This window comes from Mixophyes fleayi, chromosome 2, assembly GCF_038048845.1.
Source record: "Mixophyes fleayi isolate aMixFle1 chromosome 2, aMixFle1.hap1, whole genome shotgun sequence".
In the NCBI taxonomy this organism is placed as follows: Eukaryota; Metazoa; Chordata; class Amphibia; order Anura; family Limnodynastidae; genus Mixophyes; species Mixophyes fleayi.
Window position 1 is genome coordinate 158,659,137 of NC_134403.1, and position 23,709 is coordinate 158,682,845.

Sequence of the window (23,709 nt, forward strand, 5' to 3'; positions counted from 1 at the left end):
TACTGGCATAAGGCCTACATCTATTTTGCCCTTGACCCATAGGTCAGTACTAACCTGCTGACAGATACAGACCTACAGACTAAACCCAACTCTAATCCGTTCCCGGCTGTCCTGAGGATTGGACCCAGCTTTCCGATACCACCGCTCTGCCCGGTACCCAGCAGCTCTGGCCAGTGTGATTGGCAAGGAAGTAACCATCCACAGCTACCCTGAACCATGGGAACAGGTCAGGGGTACCAGCCCAGGCAACCAGTAACGGGGTACGCTAGCAGCATCAGTTACCCAGAAGAAACCTGGTACTGGATGCCTGTAAGGAGTCCAGTAGTGGCAGCATTTGTAAACCCCTCCTACTGCAATTACAGGGTGCATTTGGGATACCGAAAGGGAACGGTGACAAAGTAAGCCCAGCCGGTTTCCAGCAACAACAGTCAGGGTGGCATAGGCGGTCCATCCTGTCACAACAGGTATATCTGCAGCGTTGTGCTGAGCTGGGGTTTCTGCCTTTTGTGCAGCTGCATAATTCCCCACTGTGACTTTTGTCATCTGGTCCAAATCTAGCCATGTAGCATTATAAGTGGTTTGCAAGTGTGCCATATACCTTGGGACATCTCTTGCCAATGACATCTGATCTGTAGGTGACCATGGTTTCAACCAATTGACCACTTGATCAGGGATTGCAGGATTAGTACCCTCTGCTGGTCTACCTGGGGTGGTTTGACTATACAAAGGGTATAATCCTGTAACTGGGGGGCCTGGACTTCTTTTGCAACTGTACCCTCATATGAGAGTGGGGGTGCTGTTGGGGTCAATATCTTATCCCATTTTGTTGCCCTACATGTTGTGCAGGTTGGGTCCCTCCACAAATGTATCTGCAGACAATCGCACCTCCAAGTATTTTTCTTTTTCAAATGTATTTTCTTTTCCTGCATTATCTTTATATCCCCTTAAATTTGTTTTAGGTCCTGTAGGTAGTTGGCTTGTGTAACAAGGTCTACAAGACACTGTCCAGGGGGACTAACATATTATGCACAGTTGTCCTTCTGCTGAATTACAGTACAAACAATCATACATGGGGCATCTTCACACTTTAGGAAACTACGCCCCAAAATATCTTATCTTCTGTCTTGTCTTAACCCCATATTGTGCATGTTTTCTTTGCCCAGATCTTGCTACATTCTCCCAGAGGAGGTAGGTGGTTTATCCCCTCTCAGCTATATTCAAGGCCGTGGGCACAGCTCTTTGCAAGCAACAAGCTAATAATGAATAACTTCTACAAACTAGCTGTCTTTAAGCTGTCTTTAAGCTGTCTTTAAGCTGTGAAAGGACAAAATGGCTGACAGGTAACAAGATGGCGTCAGTTCAGCAGAATCACATTTCTCAATATCATTGATATTTGAAGGGCATATAAAAGCCTTGATTATATTATGACAGAATAGGAAAATGCCAATGTTCTCAAGTTATAGTACTTTTTTTGTCTTTTTTTTACTTTATGCAAAAAAAAATATTTGCATACTTTGGTTCCGTGCGGCTTACTTTTCATATTAGTCAATTATAAAATGAAGCTAAAAGTAAATTAGTTTATGCTCAGCATGCTCATTAGTAAAATGAACACACAATAAGATATGTTCACGTTTAAATTACCATTTCAAAATATTTCTTGTATCTTGTACTAGTCTAAATTACTTCTAAAATACCAGCCCTGCCATTACCTTAAATTTTGATATATTTTTTTCAAGCAATAAAGTAATTTTTCCTAGCATATGCTCCTCCAGATGGCTTAAACCAAAATCTCCCAGGGTGCTGCAAAATGACCTTCTATTAAATGTCAAAGTGAATAGGCCAATTGGAAAATGTAATTGTGTTTAGTATGAAATAACAGTACAACACATTAAAAACAAAGTATAGTCTCATATATAGAATTTTGCAATTGCTTCTGTCAATAATAATTGCAATTTTTTTTACTACTTTACTACATATTCTTATTACACAAAATGTTAATTACGAAACACTGTATTCTAAAAGTATTATTTAAAACATTCAATGTAAGGTTTAGTGGAAATGTATGTCGACTAAATGCATTTCAAGTTTCTAAAGAAAATACTGTAAGAAAAATAGAAATATCTGTTATTTTTTATTAATTTTGAATGAATCATTTGACCAATGAAACAGTAGTGTGTCATAGGCAATAAGAGTTCATTAACACTTTTGAATTCTCATGATAAACATGATAAAACATGATATTTAATCTTACCCTGTCAAAAGTAATGAGGTTTATCCTTTCCCCCCCTTTCACAAACAGGAAGAGACAAATGAAGCCGTTTAGACATTGTAGTAACAGAAAGCTGCAGTTGTGAGTTTATATTTGAAGACTGAAACAGAACATATTAATTATCCACCGTAGAAGTTGTAATAAATATAACTACTACTTTACTACTTATAACTACCTAAGTAGTGAGCAGGGCTGGACTGGGACTAAAAATCAGCCCTGGCATTTAAAGTAAACAGGCCCACCTCAGGTCAAGTAGGAAAGAAATCGTGTGCCGCCGCGCAACAGCAGCGCCGAAAATGGCGTGACCACATTGTGTTGTGGGTGTGGCCAACATGGGGCATTGATACATACATTATAATAAAACATTACATTTATCACGCCCTCCCAGACACATTATGACACCCCCAGCCCACTTATCTATGCTTCTGGTGCTGCTGACATCCATCAGGGTGGGAACTTCCTGTAGAGTGAGCAGGGAAGCTCTTAGTCTCACGATATTACCAAATCTTGTGAGACCTAGAGCTCCTCGGCCTGCTCTGCAGGCTGTGTTCTATCCAAGAACTGGGAGCAACTATCAGATTCCTCCTGCTAACCAGAGCTGGATTAACGCTCGGGGGGCACGGGGTATTTAAGACAGGGAGCCCCTATTATGTAACATGGTTATCATATTAGACAAAATGTTAGACAAATACACAGGCAATACTGTGTGCAGGCAGCTCTGCCTTCACAAGCAGTACAGTGTGAAGTGGGACTTACCTCCCAACTGTCCTTGTAGTTGGACCAACTCTCACTAAACAAGACAGTCACCAAAGTTCGGGACTTCCCCACCGGTGTTCTTGTCACTTTCACCACCTGTGGCTGCTAGAGTCTTTAGTTGCTGCTTGTTTGGATCCTCAAATGCTGGAGGCCCTATTTGGGAAAAAAAAAACGGGTACATGTAATTTAGAAACCTCCAACCAGCCCTGGTGTTTAATCAATGCAACCCATGTTTTTTAATTATGCCTCCCTCCAGCCACAACATTAAAATTCTAGTATTCACGTTTAATAAATAAACCTATATACCTCCCTCCAAACAAACCCAGCAATAAATTAAATCACATTTACGTTTAAGAAATATACCCATTTCCCGCAACCATCACTGCCATTAAATAATTCCTAATCACATTTAATAAACGTTTTTTTTTCCCAAATAACCCCACTTTCAATTAGTAGCCCCAAAATTATATTATACCACAATACTGCCCCCAGTTGATATTATGCCACAATAGTGCCCCCAAATTGTATACCATACAGTAGTGCCCCAAAATCATATTATGCCACAGTAGTGCCCCAAATCATATTATGCCACAGAGTAAACATATTAACAAACTAAATTATATTTGCATAAACTGTGATTTTATATAAATATCAAGTAGAAATATACAGCACCCCCCCCCCTCCCTCGTGTGGCATCATTTCTCTTCTCTCCCTCCCCCTCCCTGTGTGGCATCCTCTCTCTTCCTCTCCCCCCCCTCCCTTCCCTGTGTGGCATCCTTACCCCTGTTTCACCTTTTTCTGTGTGCCATTCTTTCTTTTCTGTGTGCCATTCTTTAGCCCCCTTTCCCTGTGTGCCATTCTTTCCCCCCTTTCCCTGTGTGCCATCCTCCCCCCCCCATTTCACCTTTTTCTGTGTGCCATTCTTTCTTTTCTGTGTGCCATTCTTTAGCCTCCTTTCCCTTTTTCTGGCATCCTTCACCCTTATGACGTCACAGACCCGGAACTAGGGAGCAGGAGTTCTCCGCGATCGCGTCTCACGATTAAGGTTCTTATTAAAGTCACAGCAATTATTAAGCAGCTTTATATAGCTATCTCCAAGGGTTTTTTGCAATCAGGGTAACACGTTCAGTGTCGGCCAAATCCAATCATTATAACAGGTGGCCTTAATTTAATTTATTTGCAGATATACCCTACGGTGGGACGGTCTGTAAATAGATTACCATTTAATTATGTTATGACTTTCATCGAGTGCCAACCGGAAATAGAATTCCTCCCTGCAACTACTCTGCAGTAAAGGACATCTCTCTCGTGCTACAGGTGTCTTACACACTCCACTCATAATAATCCACTGGAGAGTTATAACTGAGACTATATACTGTAAAACACGATTTTGGTGAGGATACATATCTTTGATACTTACAAAACATATGAATTAACATGGTGGTTCTCATGATAGAACACTAAGGGCTAGATTTACTAAGCTGCATGTTTGAAAAAGTGGGGATGTTGCCTATAGCAACCAGTGAGATTCTAGCTTTCATTTATTTATTACCTTCTACAAAATGATATCTAGAATCTGATTGGTTGCTCTAGGCAACATCCCCACTTTTTCAAACCCGCAGCTTAGTAAATCTAGCCCTAGATCTCTCTGGTTAACTATATCCTGGCTGGGATTTGTCGCAAAGACCAAATTATACACATTGACATTTCTTGATACATAACAATGTCCCTGTGATAGATCACTCATTAATAAAGTTTCTTGCTACGTTCAATTTATAGTAAGCTCTTTTCAATCCTTCTTTTGCCCACATAACTAAGGATGTATTAATAGTGCACAAGAATGTGATATGTGCACATACAACAACATCCTAGTTTGTGTGGAGTTATAATTAACCCTTGATAGCCTCTTTTTTACCCACATAACTAAGGATGTATTAATAGTGCACTAGAATATGATATATGCACATATAATAACATCCAAGTTTGTGTGGTGTTATAATTAACCCTTGATAGCCATTAAGGTGACTGCACATACCATAAGAAATAATTTGGTGAGTCAGAATATATGAGCCAACCTTGGTCTTATGATATGTCAATTTCAAAAAAATAATTTAATTGGAGACCAGATTAATCTTTATTGATTTGGCCATATATTTATAAAACAAACTAATTGATTAATAATTGTGACCGGCTTGCCCTACGGGCCAACTTTTATTTCTTTAACACTTTATTCTTATCTTTCTCACTGCTATTTTTTTAAATTCGCCGACCTTGATGTCATCCGGTTATTTGTCTAAATTTTAGGATAATTATCAATAAACTTGATTTTTTATTCATAACCTATATGGACAGGAGTGCCTCATACACTACTCTGTTCAGCTGATATCTACCATCAACTGAACTTTTTCTGTATCCTTCACCCTTCATCTGCAACCCCCATACCCCCCCCCCCCATTTTACTGTACTTACCTTTTCATCTTCTTTTCTTTTCTTGTTTCTGTCTTCTGTCTTCTTCTTATCTACGCTCCTCTGACCCGGCCGACGCTGCACATGTGATCTGGTGGCTGGTTCCTGGGGAGGAGCTAGCCACCAGGAAGCCTGTCAGCGTGCACCGACAGGCTGTTAGTTCACGGCGTACATTGTCAGTACACCATGCACAGGCTGCCCGGGGCCAGACCGGCCCGTCTGCCCATCGGCCCTTCTGGCATTTGCCAGAAGAGCCAGATGGCCAGTCCAGCCCTGGTAGTGAGGCATAACAATGTAATTATTATTTGAAGTATAACATTCTCTAAACAATAGGCATGTACCTTTTCCACCAAGCCCTGTTCAACCATCCACTTACAGGACCAATTATGGAATTTTGAAAGGGGGATGGGGTTATATGGGGATGGGGTGTTATATAGTTTTATATATATATATATATATATATATATATATATATATATATATACAGAGGCACTGGCTTGAATGGCTGCCTTACATGCTTTTAAACCCAGGGAGATTGATTTGTATAGGAAGGAGATTCCAAAGGAATATTCGGCCTCAGGAAAGGTTGGTAAGGTCCCTGGTGTTTTATATGGAGAGAGCAGAATGGGCTCCATACATAAAGCCCAGTCCGGGTCTTGCAGGAGTTGCACCTGTGTGGTGCCTATTAAAATGCAGCTAGAATGTGCAATCAGTCGCTCAGAGCTGGGGAGAAGGTTGGTTACCTCCTGAGAGACTGTGGGAAGCAATACGTGTTTGATTTGTGTGTGGGACATAAGGCACAGGAGAGAGGGTCTCCACAAATATTTAAATAAATGCCGGACAGGCAAGGTTTTCTTTTATGTTTTGTTTACTTTGATTATGCTAATAAAACTGGTTGAGGCCAGTTAAAACGAAAGCCCTGCATTCAAGTAACTTATTGCTGCTGCTCGTCCCCATCTACCCCAAGAGATGGTACCTATTCCCCTCACACGGTCACAATATCTATATCTATATCTATAGATATATATATACTGATCAGCCACAACATTTAAACCACCTGCCTAATATTGTGTAGGTCCCCCTCATGCCTTTATATCATAGACAGCGTTAACTTTTTCAGTAATTGTGCTACAGTAGCACTTCTGTGGAATTGGACCTGACGCAGTAGCCTTCGCTCCCCACTGTCACTCACCGGACTGTGAGTGCTTCTTCCCGGACATTTAGGAACCGTGGCCGTCCTCCATCCTGAGGGACTGCGCATGCGCAGCCCTTTCTATACCTCCAGTGTATGTTCCTTTAACTTAATTGGCAGATCAGGCAACCTCCCTATATTAAGCACCTGTGGTCAACACCACGTTGCCTGATCTTGGAGTCTCATTCCCCATGAGTCTCTGAAGGTGTTCCTGTGTTTCCTCGTTTATTCAGCCCAGCTGATTCCTGTGGTTTCCAAACCACTTCTACCTCAGTGGTTTCCAAACCACTTCTACTACTGTGGTTCCCATACCACAGTTACCCTTCTGTGTATCATCGTGACTGTGAGCTGATTCCTATCCGCTGCCTCCGTGCACTACAGTCTTCTAACCACTTCAACTATACCATGTATTATTGGGACTGTTAGCTGATGCCTATCCGCTGCCTCCGTGCACTACAGTCTTTCATTCACATCCACTCACCTGTTCATGATTGTGACTGCTAGCTGATTCCTATCCGCTGCCTCCGTGCACTACAGTCTTCAACCTGCAACTCATCTGTGTTTCATCATCGTGACTGCTAGCTGATTCCTATCCGCTGCCTCCGTGCACTACAGTCTTCAACCTGCAACCCGTCTGTGTTTCATCGTGACTGTTTGGCTGATTCCTATCCGCTGCCTCTGTGCGCTTCAGTCTTCAGTCCTTGTCTACTCTCCCGTGTTTCCTTGAGTCTGCTGCCACTATTGCTACCCGCTACTCTCCGTGATCAACAGTTCCAGTTCAACTCTGCTCTCCCGTGTCCCATCGTTACTGCACCTGCTGGTTGCTATTGGCTACCTCCGTGTTCCCGCAGAGACCCGCTGCTGCTACTCCTCAGCGCTACTCATCCATCTACTGCTGATCCGCTCTCCACGCTTTCCTGTGTTCCCTGCTGGTCTACCTACCTGTGCGCTGCACCTACTAGATCACCGCTTCACCCATCCAGGGACTTTGCATCCTGCCGGCCTCCTGCCGTTCAGGTATCTCTGCACTCCTGTCTCATTGACTGTGCTGTGTATTGCATACCTTGCTGGACTGTGTTGGTTCTCCTCTGGAGTTTGCTATCCGCTGAGTCTATTGCCATCATTGACTGTGTTATCTCGTGCTGGATTACTTCAAGAGACTTTCTATATTGGCAGTGTTGTTCAGTCATATATACATTTATATTGTGCATATTACTGTGGATCAAAGTCAAGGTGCCCGTGTATATATTGTGTTGCAGTCTCTCCCCGTGCACCTCCTCACATATATATATTCAGTGGTACAACTTGCTAGTGGCAGACCACTGACCCCTGTTTCCAGTTTCACCTGTTCCAGTATCCTCTCACATAGCAGCGGTACAACTTCCTAACGCAGACCACTGACTCCCCGGATACCTCCACTTGGATTCCATTCCTTCACTCAGACAGCGGTACAACTTGCTATCCGCAGACCGCTGACTCTCATCACCTCCTCGTTTCTGTTGGACATTCCTCCTCACTATAGCAGTGGTACAACTTGCTACCGCAGACCACTGACTACCTTCACATGTCCTTTGTCCATACAGTTCCTCGTGTATTACTACCTCCATATTGCCAGTGCTGCTAGTCATAGACTTTCCTGAGCATCTCATCATCTGCTATTTCCTGTTCCGAGATCACCCTGCTACCAGAGTACCATATTACCACCTATACTGCTCTGGTAAGCCTATCACCTGGTGATCCCTGGGTAAAGACTCCTAGTGCCCGTGACAGTAAGATCAGGCCATGACAGACCCAGATACGGAACCTACCGCTAAAGAGATGCTGCAGCATCTGGTCAGCCGTGTGGAACAACAGGATGCTCGCCAACAGCTGTTACTTCAATGTTACCAATCATTAACCTCCCAAGGAACATCTGGACAGACTGTTACAGCTAATATTGAAGCTCCTGTGCTTTCCTCCGTTTCCCCAGTGCCATCCCAGGTGTCTACAGTTCCTACGCTTCACCTGCCTACTCCGTCAAAATATGACGGGGACCCCAAAACTTGTAGAGGTTTCCTTAACCAATGTTCAGTCCATTTTGAACTCCAACCTCAAAATTTTTCTACCCATCGTTCCAGAGTGGCCTATCTTATCTCATTGTTTTCTGGACAAGCCCTGGCTTGGGCCTCCCCTCTGTGGGAGAGAAACGATCCAGTTCTACAAGATAGTGCCAAATTCATTTCCACGTTCCGAAGTGTGTTCGATGAACCAGGTCGTGTGACCTCCGCTGCTTCCAGCATTCTTCGTTTGCGACAAGGCTCCCATACAGTAGGACAGTATGTCATTCAATTTAGGATCTTAGCCTCTGAACTTCAGTGGAACACTGAAGCATTAGTTGCCGCCTTCTGGCAGGGGCTCTCCGATAAAATTAAGGATGCACTGACTACCCAAGAGCTTCCTTCGTCACTAGAAGATTTGATCTCTCTTTGCCATCGTGTAGATATGAGATTTCGTGAAAGAGAGTCTGAGAAAACAACGGCTGTCAAAGCACCTCTTCGTTCAAACCCTCAATTTCGTCCAGCTCCATCCCTTGCGATTCCCATGGAGATAGGACGTTCCAAATTATCTTCAGAGGAGAGGAAACGAAGAGTAAAGAATAGACTCTGTATCTATTGTGCTGATTCCACGCATATGCTCAGCTCTTGCCCTAAGAGATCGGGAAATGCCAGGCCCTAACTAGTTCTGGAGAGGTGAAGTTAGGGTCCCTGGAGTCCTCTCCATTGTCTATGAAATCTAAAGTCTGCGCTTTTGATGTTACGATTTCCTTTGCTACCAAATCCTTTGAGTCACAGGCATTGATTGATTCCGGAGCAGCAGGAAATTTCATTTCTAAATCACTAGTGAATCAATGGTCCCTACCAGTGATCACTTTAAAAACACCCATTACTGTGACGGCTATAGATGGATCACGTCTCATCAATGGTCTCATCACCCAGAGTACGTCTCCAGTAACCCTTCAGATTGGTGTACTACACCATGAAGAAATTTCGTTTTTAATTCTTCCAGTTACGACAAGTCTGATTGTCTTAGGCCTTCCATGGCTTCAGTGTCACTCTCCCCAGATTGACTGGCGCACCCCTCAAGTTACGTCTTGGGGGTCTGAATGTCACCATCGTTGTCTTTCTCAAGTTATTCCTCTTAAAGTACAGCAATCTTCCATCTCATCTTCCTCCCCGGGACTCCCTCCTCAGTATGCTTCATTTGCCGATGTGTTTGATAAAGCTCAGTCTGAACGTCTTCCTCCTCATCGTTCTTGGGATTGTCCGATCGACCTTCTACCTGGCAAGACTCCTCCCAGGGGTCGGGTCTATCCTCTCTCGTTACCTGAAACTCAAGCCACATCTGAGTACATACAGGAGAATCTCTAGCGTGGGTTCATTCGACCTTCCACCTCTCCCGCTGGAGCTGGGTTCTTCTTCGTCAAAAAGAAGGATGGATCATTACGCCCTTGTATAGATTTTCGTGGACTTAACGCCATTACTATAAAGAATCGGTATCCCATTCCGCTGATCACTGAGCTATTTGATCGCATCAAGGGAGCTCGGATATTTACTAAGTTGGATCTTCGTGGTGCCTACAATTTAATTAGAATCCGTTCCGGTGACGAATGGAAGACCGCGTTTAACACCAGAGATGGGCATTACGAATATTTAGTAATGCCCTTCGGGCTGTGTAATGCCCCCGCTGTTTTCCAGGGTTTCATCAATGAGATCTTTCGGGACTTATTATATGTATGTGTCGTTGTCTACCTGGACGACATATTGATCTTCTCACAGGACCTGCCTTCTCATCACCAACATGTGGCAGAGGTCCTCTCCAGACTACGGAAAAACTCATTGTTCTGTAAATTGGAAAAATGTTCATTCGAGTTACCCCAGATTCCATTCTTGGGGTATATAGTTTCCGGAGTTGGCCTGAAGATGGATCCAGACAAAGTAAATGCTGTACTACATTGGCCTCAGCCAACTACTCTTCGTGCCATCCAGCGTTTTTTAGGTTTTGCCAATTACTATAGACGCTTCATTCAAGACTTTTCATCCATTGCATCTCCTATTGTGGCCCTAACTCGGAAAGGGGCTAATACTAAGCAATGGTCATCTGAGGCTCTCCAAGCCTTTCAAATTCTCAAAGAGTCCTTCTCGTCTGCTCCCATTCTTCGACAGCCTGATGTGACACTCCCCTTCTTCCTAGAAGTAGATGCCTCTAATGTGGGCTTAGGAGCCATTCTCTCCCAACGCTCGGAGCAACAAAAATTACATCCTTGTGCCTTCTACTCTCGGGGTCTTCTGCCCGCAGAGAAAAATTATACTATCGGGGACAAGGAGTTGCTGGCCATCAAAGCTGCATTAGAGGAATGGAGATACTTGTTGGAAGGAGCTCGCCATCCGGTGACGATCTTCACGGATCATAAGAACTTGTCATATTTGCAATCTGCCCAATGCTTGAACCCTCGTCAAGCAAGATGGTCTCTTTTCTTTTCCCGTTTTGAATTAATTATAACCTTCAAACCAGCCGCTAAGAACAAGAAAGCTGACGCTCTATCTCGAGCTTTTGTGACGTCCTCTGATGTAGAAGAGGTTCCCAACCATGCTATTCTAGACCCCAAATGTATTTCTCTGGCTGCTTCATCCACCAAAATGCTACCATTTGGGAAGACCCTCGTGCCTCCTACTCTGAGGAGGAAAATCCTTTCGTGGTTCCATGCCTCTCGTTTTTCTGGACACGCCGGTGAACACAAGACCTTTGAGATTCTCTCTCGAAGTTACTGGTGGCCTTCAATGAGGAGAGACGTCAAAGAGTTTATTGCTTCCTGTGATTTATGTTCTCAATTCAAATCCTCCCGCAGAACTCCAGCAGGGTTGCTGCGACCACTACCCATTCCGTCCAAGCCTTGGACCCATATTAGTATGGATTTCGTTACTGATTTGCCACCAAGTAAGAATCACAATACTATTTGGGTAGTGGTAGACAGATTTTCGAAGATGGCCCATTTCGTCCCTCTGTCCGGTTTACCTTCCTCGTCTACTCTGGCTGAACATTTCATTAAAGAAATCTTTCGCATCCATGGATGTCCGTCTGAGATTGTGTCAGATAGAGGAGTACAATTCGTTTCCAGATTCTGGCGGGCCCTTTGTAAAACCTTGGGCATACGATTAGCACTCTCATCTTCTTACCATCCGCAATCTAACGGACAAACGGAACGAGTCAATCAAGATCTTGAGACCTTTATTAGGATGTTCTCTTCAGCCAACCAAGACAACTGGGTAGAATTGCTCCCTTGGGCTGAATTCGCCCATAACAACATGTACCATGAGTCATCATCCAAAACTCCATTCTTTGTGGTCTACGGTCACCATCCGTCTTTTCCGGAATTTCCTGCCCTCCCGCCCACCCAAGTTCCTGCTGTGGAGACTGCTTGTCAGACCTTCAAAAATATCTGGTCTCAGGTCAAAACCTGTTTAAAGAAGACATCTAACAAATATAAGTCTTTCGCAGATAAGAAGAGGCGGGCTATTCCACCACTAAAAATTGGAGATCGTGTCTGGTTATCTACCAAAAATATTCGTTTGAAGGTCCCATCTATGAAATTTGCCCCTCGTTTTATTGGTCCATATAGGATCATTCAAGTTATCAATCCAGTATGTGTTAAACTTCTTCTTCCTAAGAATCTTCGGATTTCCAATGCCTTCCATGTGTCCTTGCTCAAACCTCTCATCATCAACCGTTTCTCGACTCCTCCCTCAGCACCGCAGCCAGTTCAAGTTCATCAGGAGGAGGATTTCGAGATTACTGAGGTATTGGATGCAAAAATTTCGCGAGGAATCCTCCGTTTCCTCGTTCATTGGAAGGGCTTTGGTCCTGAAGAGCGTTCATGGATCAAAGCTGAAGATCTTAATGCTCCTGCCCTTCTGAAGAAGTTTTATTCCAAAAATCCGGACAAGCCCGGTTCCAGGCGTTCTGTGCCCACCTTTAAAAGGGGGGGTACTGTCACTCACCGGACTGTGAGTGCTTCTTCCCGGACATTTAGGAACCATGGCCGTCCTCCATCCTGAGGGACTGCGCATGCGCAGCCCTTTCTATACCTCCAGTGTATGTTCCTTTAACTTAATTGGCAGATCAGGCAACCTCCCTATATTAAGCACCTGTGGTCAACACCACGTTGCCTGATCTTGGAGTCTCATTCCCCATGAGTCTCTGAAGGTGTTCCTGTGTTTCCTCGTTTATTCAGCCCAGCTGATTCCTGTGGTTTCCAAACCACTTCTACCTCAGTGGTTTCCAAACCACTTCTACTACTGTGGTTCCCATACCACAGTTACCCTTCTGTGTATCATCGTGACTGTGAGCTGATTCCTATCCGCTGCCTCCGTGCACTACAGTCTTCTAACCACTTCAACTATACCATGTATTATTGGGACTGTTGGCTGATGCCTATCCGCTGCCTCCGTGCACTACAGTCTTTCATTCACATCCACTCACCTGTTCATGATTGTGACTGCTAGCTGATTCCTATCCGCTGCCTCCGTGCACTACAGTCTTCAACCTGCAACTCGTCTGTGTTTCATCATCGTGACTGCTAGCTGATTCCTATCCGCTGCCTCCGTGCACTACAGTCTTCAACCTGCAACCCGTCTGTGTTTCATCGTGACTGTTTGGCTGATTCCTATCCGCTGCCTCTGTGCGCTTCAGTCTTCAGTCCTTGTCTACTCTCCCGTGTTTCCTTGAGTCTGCTGCCACTATTGCTACCCGCTACTCTCCGTGATCAACAGTTCCAGTTCAACTCTGCTCTCCCGTGTCCCATCGTTACTGCACCTGCTGGTTGCTATTGGCTACCTCCGTGTTCCCGCAGAGACCCGCTGCTGCTACTCCTCAGCGCTACTCATCCATCTACTGCTGATCCGCTCTCCACGCTTTCCTGTGTTCCCTGCTGGTCTACCTACCTGTGCGCTGCACCTACTAGATCACCGCTTCACCCATCCAGGGACTTTGCATCCTGCCGGCCTCCTGCCGTTCAGGTATCTCTGCACTCCTGTCTGACTGCCTTCTCCTGAACCACGGTATGCATACTTCTCATTGACTGTGCTGTGTATTGCATACCTTGCTGGACTGTGTTGGTTCTCCTCTGGAGTTTGCTATCCGCTGAGTCTATTGCCATCATTGACTGTGTTATCTCGTGCTGGATTACTTCAAGAGACTTTCTATATTGGCAGTGTTGTTCAGTCATATATACATTTATATTGTGCATATTACTGTGGATCAAAGTCAAGGTGCCCGTGTATATATTGTGTTGCAGTCTCTCCCCGTGCACCTCCTCACATATATATATTCAGTGGTACAACTTGCTAGTGGCAGACCACTGACCCCTGTTTCCAGTTTCACCTGTTCCAGTATCCTCTCACATAGCAGCGGTACAACTTGCTAACGCAGACCACTGACTCCCCGGATACCTCCACTTGGATTCCATTCCTTCACTCAGACAGCGGTACAACTTGCTATCCGCAGACCGCTGACTCTCATCACCTCCTCGTTTCTGTTGGACATTCCTCCTCACTATAGCAGTGGTACAACTTGCTACCGCAGACCACTGACTACCTTCACGTGTCCTTTGTCCATACAGTTCCTCGTGTATTACTACCTCCATATTGCCAGTGCTGCTAGTCATAGACTTTCCTGAGCATCTCATCATCTGCTATTTCCTGTTCCGAGATCACCCTGCTACCAGAGTACCATATTACCACCTATACTGCTCTGGTAAGCCTATCACCTGGTGATCCCTGGGTAAAGACTCCTAGTGCCCGTGACACCCACGCACATCAATGAGCCTTGGGCCTGCATGACCTTGTTGCCATTTCACTAGTTGTTCTTCCTTGGATCTCTTTTGGTAAGTGCTAAAAACTGCATACTGGGAACACCCCACAAGACCTGCCGTTTCTTTTGGAGTTGTTCTGGCCCAGTTGTCTAGCCATCACAATTTAGCCCTTGTTATAATGACTCAGATCCTTACACTTGACCACTTTTCCTGCTTTCAAAACTTGAACTTCAAGAAATGACTGTTCACTTGATGACTAATATATCCCACCCCTTGACAGGTGCCATTGTAACAAGATAATCAATGTTATTGACTGTCAGTGACTTTGATTATGTACCTGTATCAATCCTGATTAGCGCTGGCAAACCAGAGAAGTGGAGTCTAACGGATTCCCTGGTGTTCACCAACAACCCCGGTGTTCAAGAACCACTGCAAGGCGGGATGGACTTAGCTACCGGAAACCCGCAGGTCGCAGCCCTCAGGACTTCCTCAGGATGTAGCACAAGGTCTGAGCCAAAGGAGGAGGTCTCAAGTAGAATGAACCGCTGCAGTAATAGCAGCAGTACCAACGTGGTGCAGGTACCGGAACGGCCAGTAGAGAATAGTCAGACAAGCCGGGAACTGGTACACGGATATAAGGCAGAGAGTAGTCAGACAAGCGGGGAACTGATACATGGATATCAGGCAGTTAGGTACACAAGGAGATTCCACAGACTTGGTCAGACAGGTGATGACTGGTACACGGTTCTGGAAAATAGGTACACTAGGAGATTCCACAGACTTGGTCAGACAGGTGATAACTGATCCAAGGATAATGCAGCAATAGAGAACGTCAGGGGAGTCAGAGGCACAGCAAACTAGTTGCACCGACACCAAGCAAGTGTCAGTGCATGGATATATAGAGAAAGAGTTAGAAAAGCCGATTGCGGCACTCAGAGAGCAGCGCTGGAGCAATTGACAGGTAAGTGCCCAATCAGTGCGGTCTGAGCACTGCTATCGTGGAGTGCCGCATGCGGCACAGAGAAGCCAGCGTTGTAGCGTGGAATGGTAAGTTTTGTGACACACACTCATCTCTCTCTCTCTCTCTCTCTCTATATATATATATATATATATATATATATATATATATATATATATATTTATATATATATATATATATATATATATATATATATATATATATATATATATATATATATATATATATACAACATTGTAACACCCATCAGTGCATCCCGGGCACTGGAGTGAATATTTTAAATGCTCCTCTCCTGCCACTACACAACCGACACATTCCTGAGATGTATTCATCCACATCATAAGGAACGCTCTTGAAGGATTTTTCTATTCTGTGGCGTAGTTGTGCTAAATGTTTATCAAAGTCTTTTCTGATTTATCTTACAGTGATAAAGCTTATCATAAAATAATTTATGTTGCTACCTGAATTATAGAAATAATATTTTTAAGAACATGACAATCATTAAATAAAGTCTGCAGGAAAATCGTACACAACCAAGCCTTAAGACCATAAAATCCGTTAGATCTGTTGATCTGAATACAGTTAATGATCTATTTTAATTTTTTATTGCATCACTTGGATTTTTTTATAATCTGTAATTAAACACTTGTCACTTTTAAATAATTAAAGTCCACTCCTTACAACATCCTTTATACCACAAATCCATAACATAATCTACTGTTGTATGCTTTCATTTGACTTGTCGCAATGATAAGCAAGGTCATATCTATCTTCTACTTCGGAATCAGCTCAAGAACTGAACCAGAGCTCAATGTACAAAATAAATATATCAAAGTTTTAAACTTTTATTTAGATCTTCAAACAAATAGTAACTCTGAAATTCAACTTAACAAACAAAGGTTTCTAAAAATCAAAATGAGTTCGTTCATCCAGTGATGCGTCCTCTCAAGTCAAGTAGTGAGATCAGTTTCAGCAATACCATTTTCTTTAAAAGACTGACAGTATAAAATGCTTATCTTAATTTTGAAGATCAATGACCTCTTTTCATCTTGGAATGATTCATCAAAGCTGTCTGTCTTATGAAAGTTGTATTCAACCCATGTTAACTAACAGCATCGGATCTAAAGTAGAAAAATAAATCAAAAAACAAACTGAAGGTTTATATTCATACATGGGAAACTGATAAATGAGAGTAGGAAGGTGGCTGCAGGAATAGCAGCAGTACCAACGTGGTGCAGGTACCGGAACAGCTGGCAGAGAATTGTCAGACAAGCCGGGAACTGGTACACGGATATCAAGCAGAGAGTAGTCAGACAAGCCGGGAACTGGTACACGGATATCAAGCAGAGAGTAGTCAGACAAGCCGGGAACTGGTACACGGATATCAAGCAGAGAGTAGTCAGACAAGCCGGGAACTGGTACACGGATATCAAGCAGAGAGTAGTCAGACAAGCCGAGAACTGGTACACAAAAATACACAAATAATAAATTATATAAGCTCTTTTAAATAATTTCTATATACAGTGTGAGTTTTATATCATCGCTTATAAATGATAAATTCTACTATCATTATTTCAGTGCTAATTAGGAAAATTTGTGTATGCTAACCAATAATACTCCCCTACTATAATTTGTGGATATAGCCTCAGAATTATGTAACTTCTATAAAAGCACTCGTCCAACAGTCTTGATCTTTTATATCATCACAGAACCACTTGGTAACTTTCTATTATCCATATGCATTATCTAGCATTACATGTACTCTACAATCCCAATCTTTGCTAACATAGGCAGCCATGTTATTGTCTTTTAAATTTAAGGCCCTCCTATTTGAAGCAGAAAACCAGTATATTCATATAACATAAAGCCTAATTAATCATCAAAAATCACCCTGTCTTTTGTGGGTGTCAAAAGAAGTAAAGCATTTATGGGTATTTATTCCCACAAACCTATTAATCCAAACAAGCCACTAAGGATTCTTGGATTCTTGGTAGCTACATAGATGTTTATCTAGAGCAACAGACTATCCCTTGTTTCATCAGTTTTTCACGATTTTTATCTTCTGCATGTCTGTCAGCAGAAAAAAAAATCAATGATTATTTGAATTACTGATAACACATATTCATTTATTTTTTAAAAATGATATACAAGTCATTGTAGAGTTTGGGGTCATAAAACTATACAGGGATAGGGGATTAGAGACTGGCTGTAATGCAATATCGGCTTATGGGGCAAATATTATAAATATGAAGGTAAAACCAGGTAATTCAGGAGTCTTCATTGTTTGCAGTTAAGTGATTCAAGTGGCAATAAATTGGCCTGTCCTAGAATAACAGGGACACTTGGAGTCCTGTTGAATGGTATTAAGACCAATGAAATTTCTATGGCAATGGAAATGCTTTGTTACAAATGTCAAACATGTCACACTCGAAAGAGTGTGATATGTAAACTGTAAAAGAAAACATAAAAATATGATGAAGAATGCAATATATCAAAACATTTTATTTATTGGTTAAAGTCAGTAAGGGTCAAATTCTATCTCTGCATTTCAGACACGTTTCATTGTCTAACTTGCACTAGACAATGTTTGGGTTGGGCAACAGATTGTGCTTGTTTTTTAGCACAAAACGAGGCACACGGTGGATCTTAAACTAGTTTCACACTGTGCAGTGGACATTTTGCCCTTCATAAATGATCTTTGTAATGTTCTTCATTCAGCACTAGTACTGTAATAGACGGTAGATAATTCTATGGATCAAAGTAACAGATAAAATTGTCATTTTCAAAAAATATGCAGCCTTTTGTATAGGGAATGTAACATGGGTCTATTAGTGCCATAGTGCTAGCTAGAAGCAAGATCCAATTTAACTGTGAGCTGAAAAGTTGAGCATGTATACAGAAAGAAAACAAAAAATATATTAAAATAATGCCTTTGTTATAGATCATTGTTGTTACATAGCACTCTAGAAGATGCATACATTTATTTGAGTGGCTATTACGTGTTCTGTTTTATATGTCTTTTGAAGAATACCATAGAGGTTTACACTGTTCATTGCTTATTTTATAACTTTTTTAAGGTCATCACATTCTATTAAAGGAGGTTAACATGTTGTTACATTCTCCAATCCTTATTGCTTCTGGGCTGACACATATTAATGTAATTAACACAGTTTGTCATATTCACATTGTTAAATGTATAATTGTAGGACATGTTTAACTTAATGAGCAAACCAGTAATCGAAATAATAAGACTGTATTTTCTTGGGATAAATAGTTTGGCCAATTGTCACTTACAATACAGGATATTGGATGTTCCTTTTTCATTCAGTTGCTCAATAAACTGTTACGCCAAAAACCAAATCATTGAAACATGGCTTTATTGTTGGATTTTTTTTTTCCAGTCACTTGACACAAGCAGCGACATTTGAAGATCCGCGAATTGAAAGCTGCCAAATCAACCCTCCCACGCCTCGCAACGTGGAAATGAGGAGAGATCCAGTTCTAGGTTTTGGGTTTGTTGCTGGGAGCGAAAAACCAGTTGTTGTCCGTTCAGTAACCCCGGGTAAGTTTTTCTATTGAATTTATGTTTATTTTATATGTATATTTACATTATATTCCATTTCTATTCTCATAGGCTAAATACAGTGAAGTATTTCAAATATATGAAGCAAGATTGTATACCAGTAATTTTTCATTAGCAAATTTTACACAGGTGTTCATCTTAAACAGTCTGGTAGCTGGCAAAACAGGAAACTGTTCTTTTACTCATAAATAATCAATTCAAATTGATTTAAGATTTAAATATATTTTGTGGATCCACTGCTTGCAAGCATCTTTAGATTTTTACGGCACCAAACAGTGAATGTGACTGTTCGCTATAAACTGAACGATCTGTAAGTAAGTGCTAAGATGGCTCAACATAGAGAGGTCATTGGTGAATAGACCCTGATATGTAGTCTGAGGCTAATATTCATAGTAAGACATGAAGATATGATTTTTTTGTAATGAATAGAAAATATGTGCTGCATTATAAGACTCATTATGGGGGAAATTCAATTTCCCGTCGGAATCTCGCATAATGTGTCTCCATAGGTAGATGTAGGTAAAATTCTTTTCCTTCTTTTTGCTCAGTGCGAGCACAAATGAGCAGTTTCCTGTACCATAAAGTATGGTTATTTGCACAAGAACATATCATATATGTTTCCTACGAAACCTCGCGGCTAATTGAATCCGCCACCTATATCAAGTTATTAGTCGCCTCTTTTAGTTTCTAGATTAATTATATGTGCATTAGTGTAAGGTTTTCATCTACTTGGCATTCACTTTGTTACTTAGATCTGTTATGCAGCTCAGGTGTGTCTCTTTCTGAGTGTTGATGGGATGGCTGCATTGAGCTCCCTTCTGTTCTACACTTATTGCCAGTACATGCTAGCTTCCTAGTTCTGTATCTGTGTCCTTTGTACCTCTAACCTTGCATTAAGCAGTTACTGGCTCTGTATTCAGCAGTCTCCTGGTTCCTGATACCTGCCTTTTCAACTTATTGTTTTCTGATTCCTGATATCTGGCTTTGCAATTTATAATCTGCTGGTTCCTGATATCTGGCATCTGCATGCTATTCATATAGTTCTACACAGTATCCTCAGGCATGACTACAGTAATTATCATTGCAGACTTTGCAAGGCATTCGTAGTAAAGACTGGGTTGTATTCCTGCATTGCCACAAAGACTGTGTTATATTTCTGCATTGCCACAAATATAGTATTATATTTCTGCATTTTCTTTTGGCAGTGACTTGTCTCAAAGCTTGTGTTCTCATCTGTTTTCTTTTGTATACTACAATATCCACACTATCATTTTATGCAGTGAACGAAAATAAATATATTGTTTTTACTGCAACCTCAAATTCCTGTGGATTCCTAACAATCTTTAATATAGCAGACTTTTTTGCACAATGTATTACATTTACTATTTGCAATTAAATGTTGGTGCCTAGTAGACATAGTAGACAACAATGAGCTTTCACTGGGGTTCAAAGTAAGAATACATTGTTCATTGTGATGAACAGACTACACTGGGATACAAAATAAAATGATTTCTAAGAAACAAACAAAGACTAATTTGACCTGTGCTGATTGGATATGGGCAAACCAGGCCTGAATTAAAATATATATCCACATTTGCCAACTTTTTTTAATAGTTCAGTGTAATAGACCTATAGGGGCTGATGGAGACTGGGATATGCACTGGTTTGGATAGCGTAAAATATGCAAATTTGACTTGACTGAGTAGCAATTAGGGTCAAGCACCTTATTAAAAGCAAACCAAGGGTCTCATTGGTTGAACAGAAAACAAGAATTGCCTCCTGTTTTTAGACATTTTTGTTCTGCAAATATATTGCAGATCTGTGCAATTTGGCCCAGTTTTGTGTAAAACTTAAATAAAACACCATCCCTTTTTGCAAACTGACTTGGATTTGGCTGATGAAACCCCCATCATTGCCAGGTTTGGCTCACTGAACATAACACCTATAAAAAACAAATAAAAACAGCAGGACATCTGACTATGAAATTCCCCAGACAGCTTTTTATAAATGTTTTTTTTTTAAATAGTTATGAAAGATCAAAAAAGATTGTGTAAACAAAATAATGCACTTGCTGACTGCAGGGTCATGTACAAATATGCTTCCCTACGGATAAGGTAAACTATATGAAGCAGACTTGGAAAGAAAAATATCCTTTCTGTAAATGGTTATTGTAGACCCTACAATCGAATACAGTATGTGCCTTGTATGTGGGCATTGCAGGGAGCCAACCTTTTTTTAATAAATGCTGTAATTGTCCAACCAACTAAATTTCAATATAACACTGCAACAAACTACAACAATGTTTGCCATTTAGTAAATATATCCCTTTAGTTAAAATGAGTGGAATGATTTAGCGAGGTTGTAATTTAACTTCAAATCAGATACTTAGCCAAGTGAATAGGAATAGAGCTATAATTAGTTTTATTTAGATGCATATTTGTTATGCTTACAAAATAGCCATCTTTCTACTCTTGAGCAGCCGTGCATTTAAGAGATTGATTAGAAAATAGAAAAGGGAATTCAGTCAATCATGGTTTAAATATACATTTCTCTGATCAAAATTCACCACCAACACAATATTTTTATTTCCTTACAAACATTATTTTTTCAAACATAAATTCAGATAGAAGTGTAACAGCTGATAAATTAACCGATGCATGCAGAGGCATTTTATCTTGCATTGCTTGGTGCTTCATTCATATGCTGCATACAGCCTGTTACAGACTGTTCCAAGTAACTAGACGTCACACATTTCGGGACACTGCTGATATAAGCGATTGCGATAAAGGAATACAAATGAGTTAACACATACATTAACTTGTGGGTCAGGAATTTCCTCCTGTTCCACTGATGTTATAAAACCTTAATGGGGAACAAGCAAATAATATTGTATAGTAAATTACATTTATTTTCATATTATATTATATATAAATTAGCATTCATTAACATAAATAAGAAATATGATGGAAAGAAAGAACATATTTCATAATCAATTGGAATTAAACAGTTTTTCTAAATTTGGGGAGATTTAGACAACCCCAAAACCTTTACTCAGATTAATACATCTGTGGGGGTGTTGTAAGTAGTGGTTGCAGTTGTTCTCCACTGCAAAGTCCTTCCTCTTCCACTGACTGCTGGGGTTGGAGCATTTCAATTGGCTGCCTGCACTTTTATAGTACAGGCAGCTTACTGACCATTATAGGTGCAGTGTACCTAGATTGATTGGTTTTCTGTTTGCTGCCTGCTTTTACTATCCTGCTTTTTGGTTGCCCTGACCTCTGCCTGGTACGGAATCTGACTATTCTGATAGATACCTGCAGTGTCCATTCGCTGATCATTCTTTGCCACCTGCCCTGACCTCTGCATGGACACTGACAACTCTTTGTGTTGCTACCTGCCCTGACCTCTGCCTAGACTTAGGAGCTTGTTTTTTTGACTATAGAAGACAGGTCCTGTACCATCTGGATGTCTGGCATACATTATAATGGACCATTTAGCCATTTACATGTAGACAAACCCTGCTCAAATGTTTGCCAGTCAACTTCAGGTAATTACCCTACTGGCACAGAGCCTGTCTTCTAGAGTCACAGCTCAAGAGGATGGTACTTCTAGAATTCCACAAGTTGCTGTTGCTGGTATAACAGAACCCAAGTTGTATTTACCTGACTGTTTTCCTGAGAACATTCATGAAAAATGTAAGCTGTACTTTAAGATGAGACCTTGCTCATCTGGGTCAGAAGAGAGTTAGTATAAATTTTTCACTATAACAAGGGGATATACAATCCTGGGCTTTTGGTCTCGAGCTGCAGAAATCTGTGTTCATATGTGTAAATTAATTCTTTGAAGTCTTGGTACTCCACTATGAGAACCCGGGCTGGTCTCCCTACCGAGACCCAATCTTCACTATCTCCAACAAAGTCATTGCCCTGTAGAGGTATACTGTGCTGAATTTCATTGTTGGGCTACAGATTACATCTGGAGTTATCCAGCATTGTGCAGTCAATTTAGACTAGGTCTGTCTGAACAGATGAAAGATTTCTTCATCCAGCATTTTTTGTCCAGAGACCCTAGAGAATTTAATGCCGTTAGACATCAAAAATGACTGGTAAATTAGGGAAAGAAAACAGGAGCAAGGGTTCTATACATCTGTTCCTTCCTATCCAAAAAAGTCCTGTAATCTCGAATGGGAGTGGTGGTGGGTGTGGATGAGATGCGTAGATCTTGCACAGAGTGGAGGAGTTGAGTTGCGGGTATGAGGATCCTTGGTAGAGTTCGACAGCAGAAAGGTTAAAGTAATGGAGGAGAGTGTGCAGGTGACAAGCTAAGAGTGGAGAAAGAAGTGTTAAGGAAATTATAAACTGAACATACTCTAGAGAAAACAAGATCGAGGCAATGGATATCCCAGTGAGTAAAAAAATTATTTCACTGTGAGAGTTTGAGAAAGGAGATTAGAGAGAGTAAAAATCCAGATAGCATGTCCTTCAAAAGTTTTGAATTTAAGTGATGGAACATTTGGTAAAACTGTCAAGTGCAACATGGGAAAGGGGTAGTACGACCTCCACATCCCGGCAGGCTACAATGACGTCAGTTTCAAGTTCCCCACTGTCATTCTGTCTGT

The 23,709-nt window shown here is 41.6% G+C and overlaps 1 protein-coding gene across 1 annotated transcript in view; it reads left to right on the forward strand.

The window, feature by feature from the left end:
- Window positions 1-23,709, forward strand: part of FRMPD4 (FERM and PDZ domain containing 4) — a 402,711-nt gene that overhangs the window by 230,286 nt on the left and 148,716 nt on the right. The window contains exon 3 of the mRNA XM_075194815.1: window positions 18,910-19,070. Within this exon, the coding sequence (XP_075050916.1) occupies window positions 18,910-19,070 (161 nt within the window). The remainder of the gene's footprint in view (window positions 1-18,909; window positions 19,071-23,709) is intronic.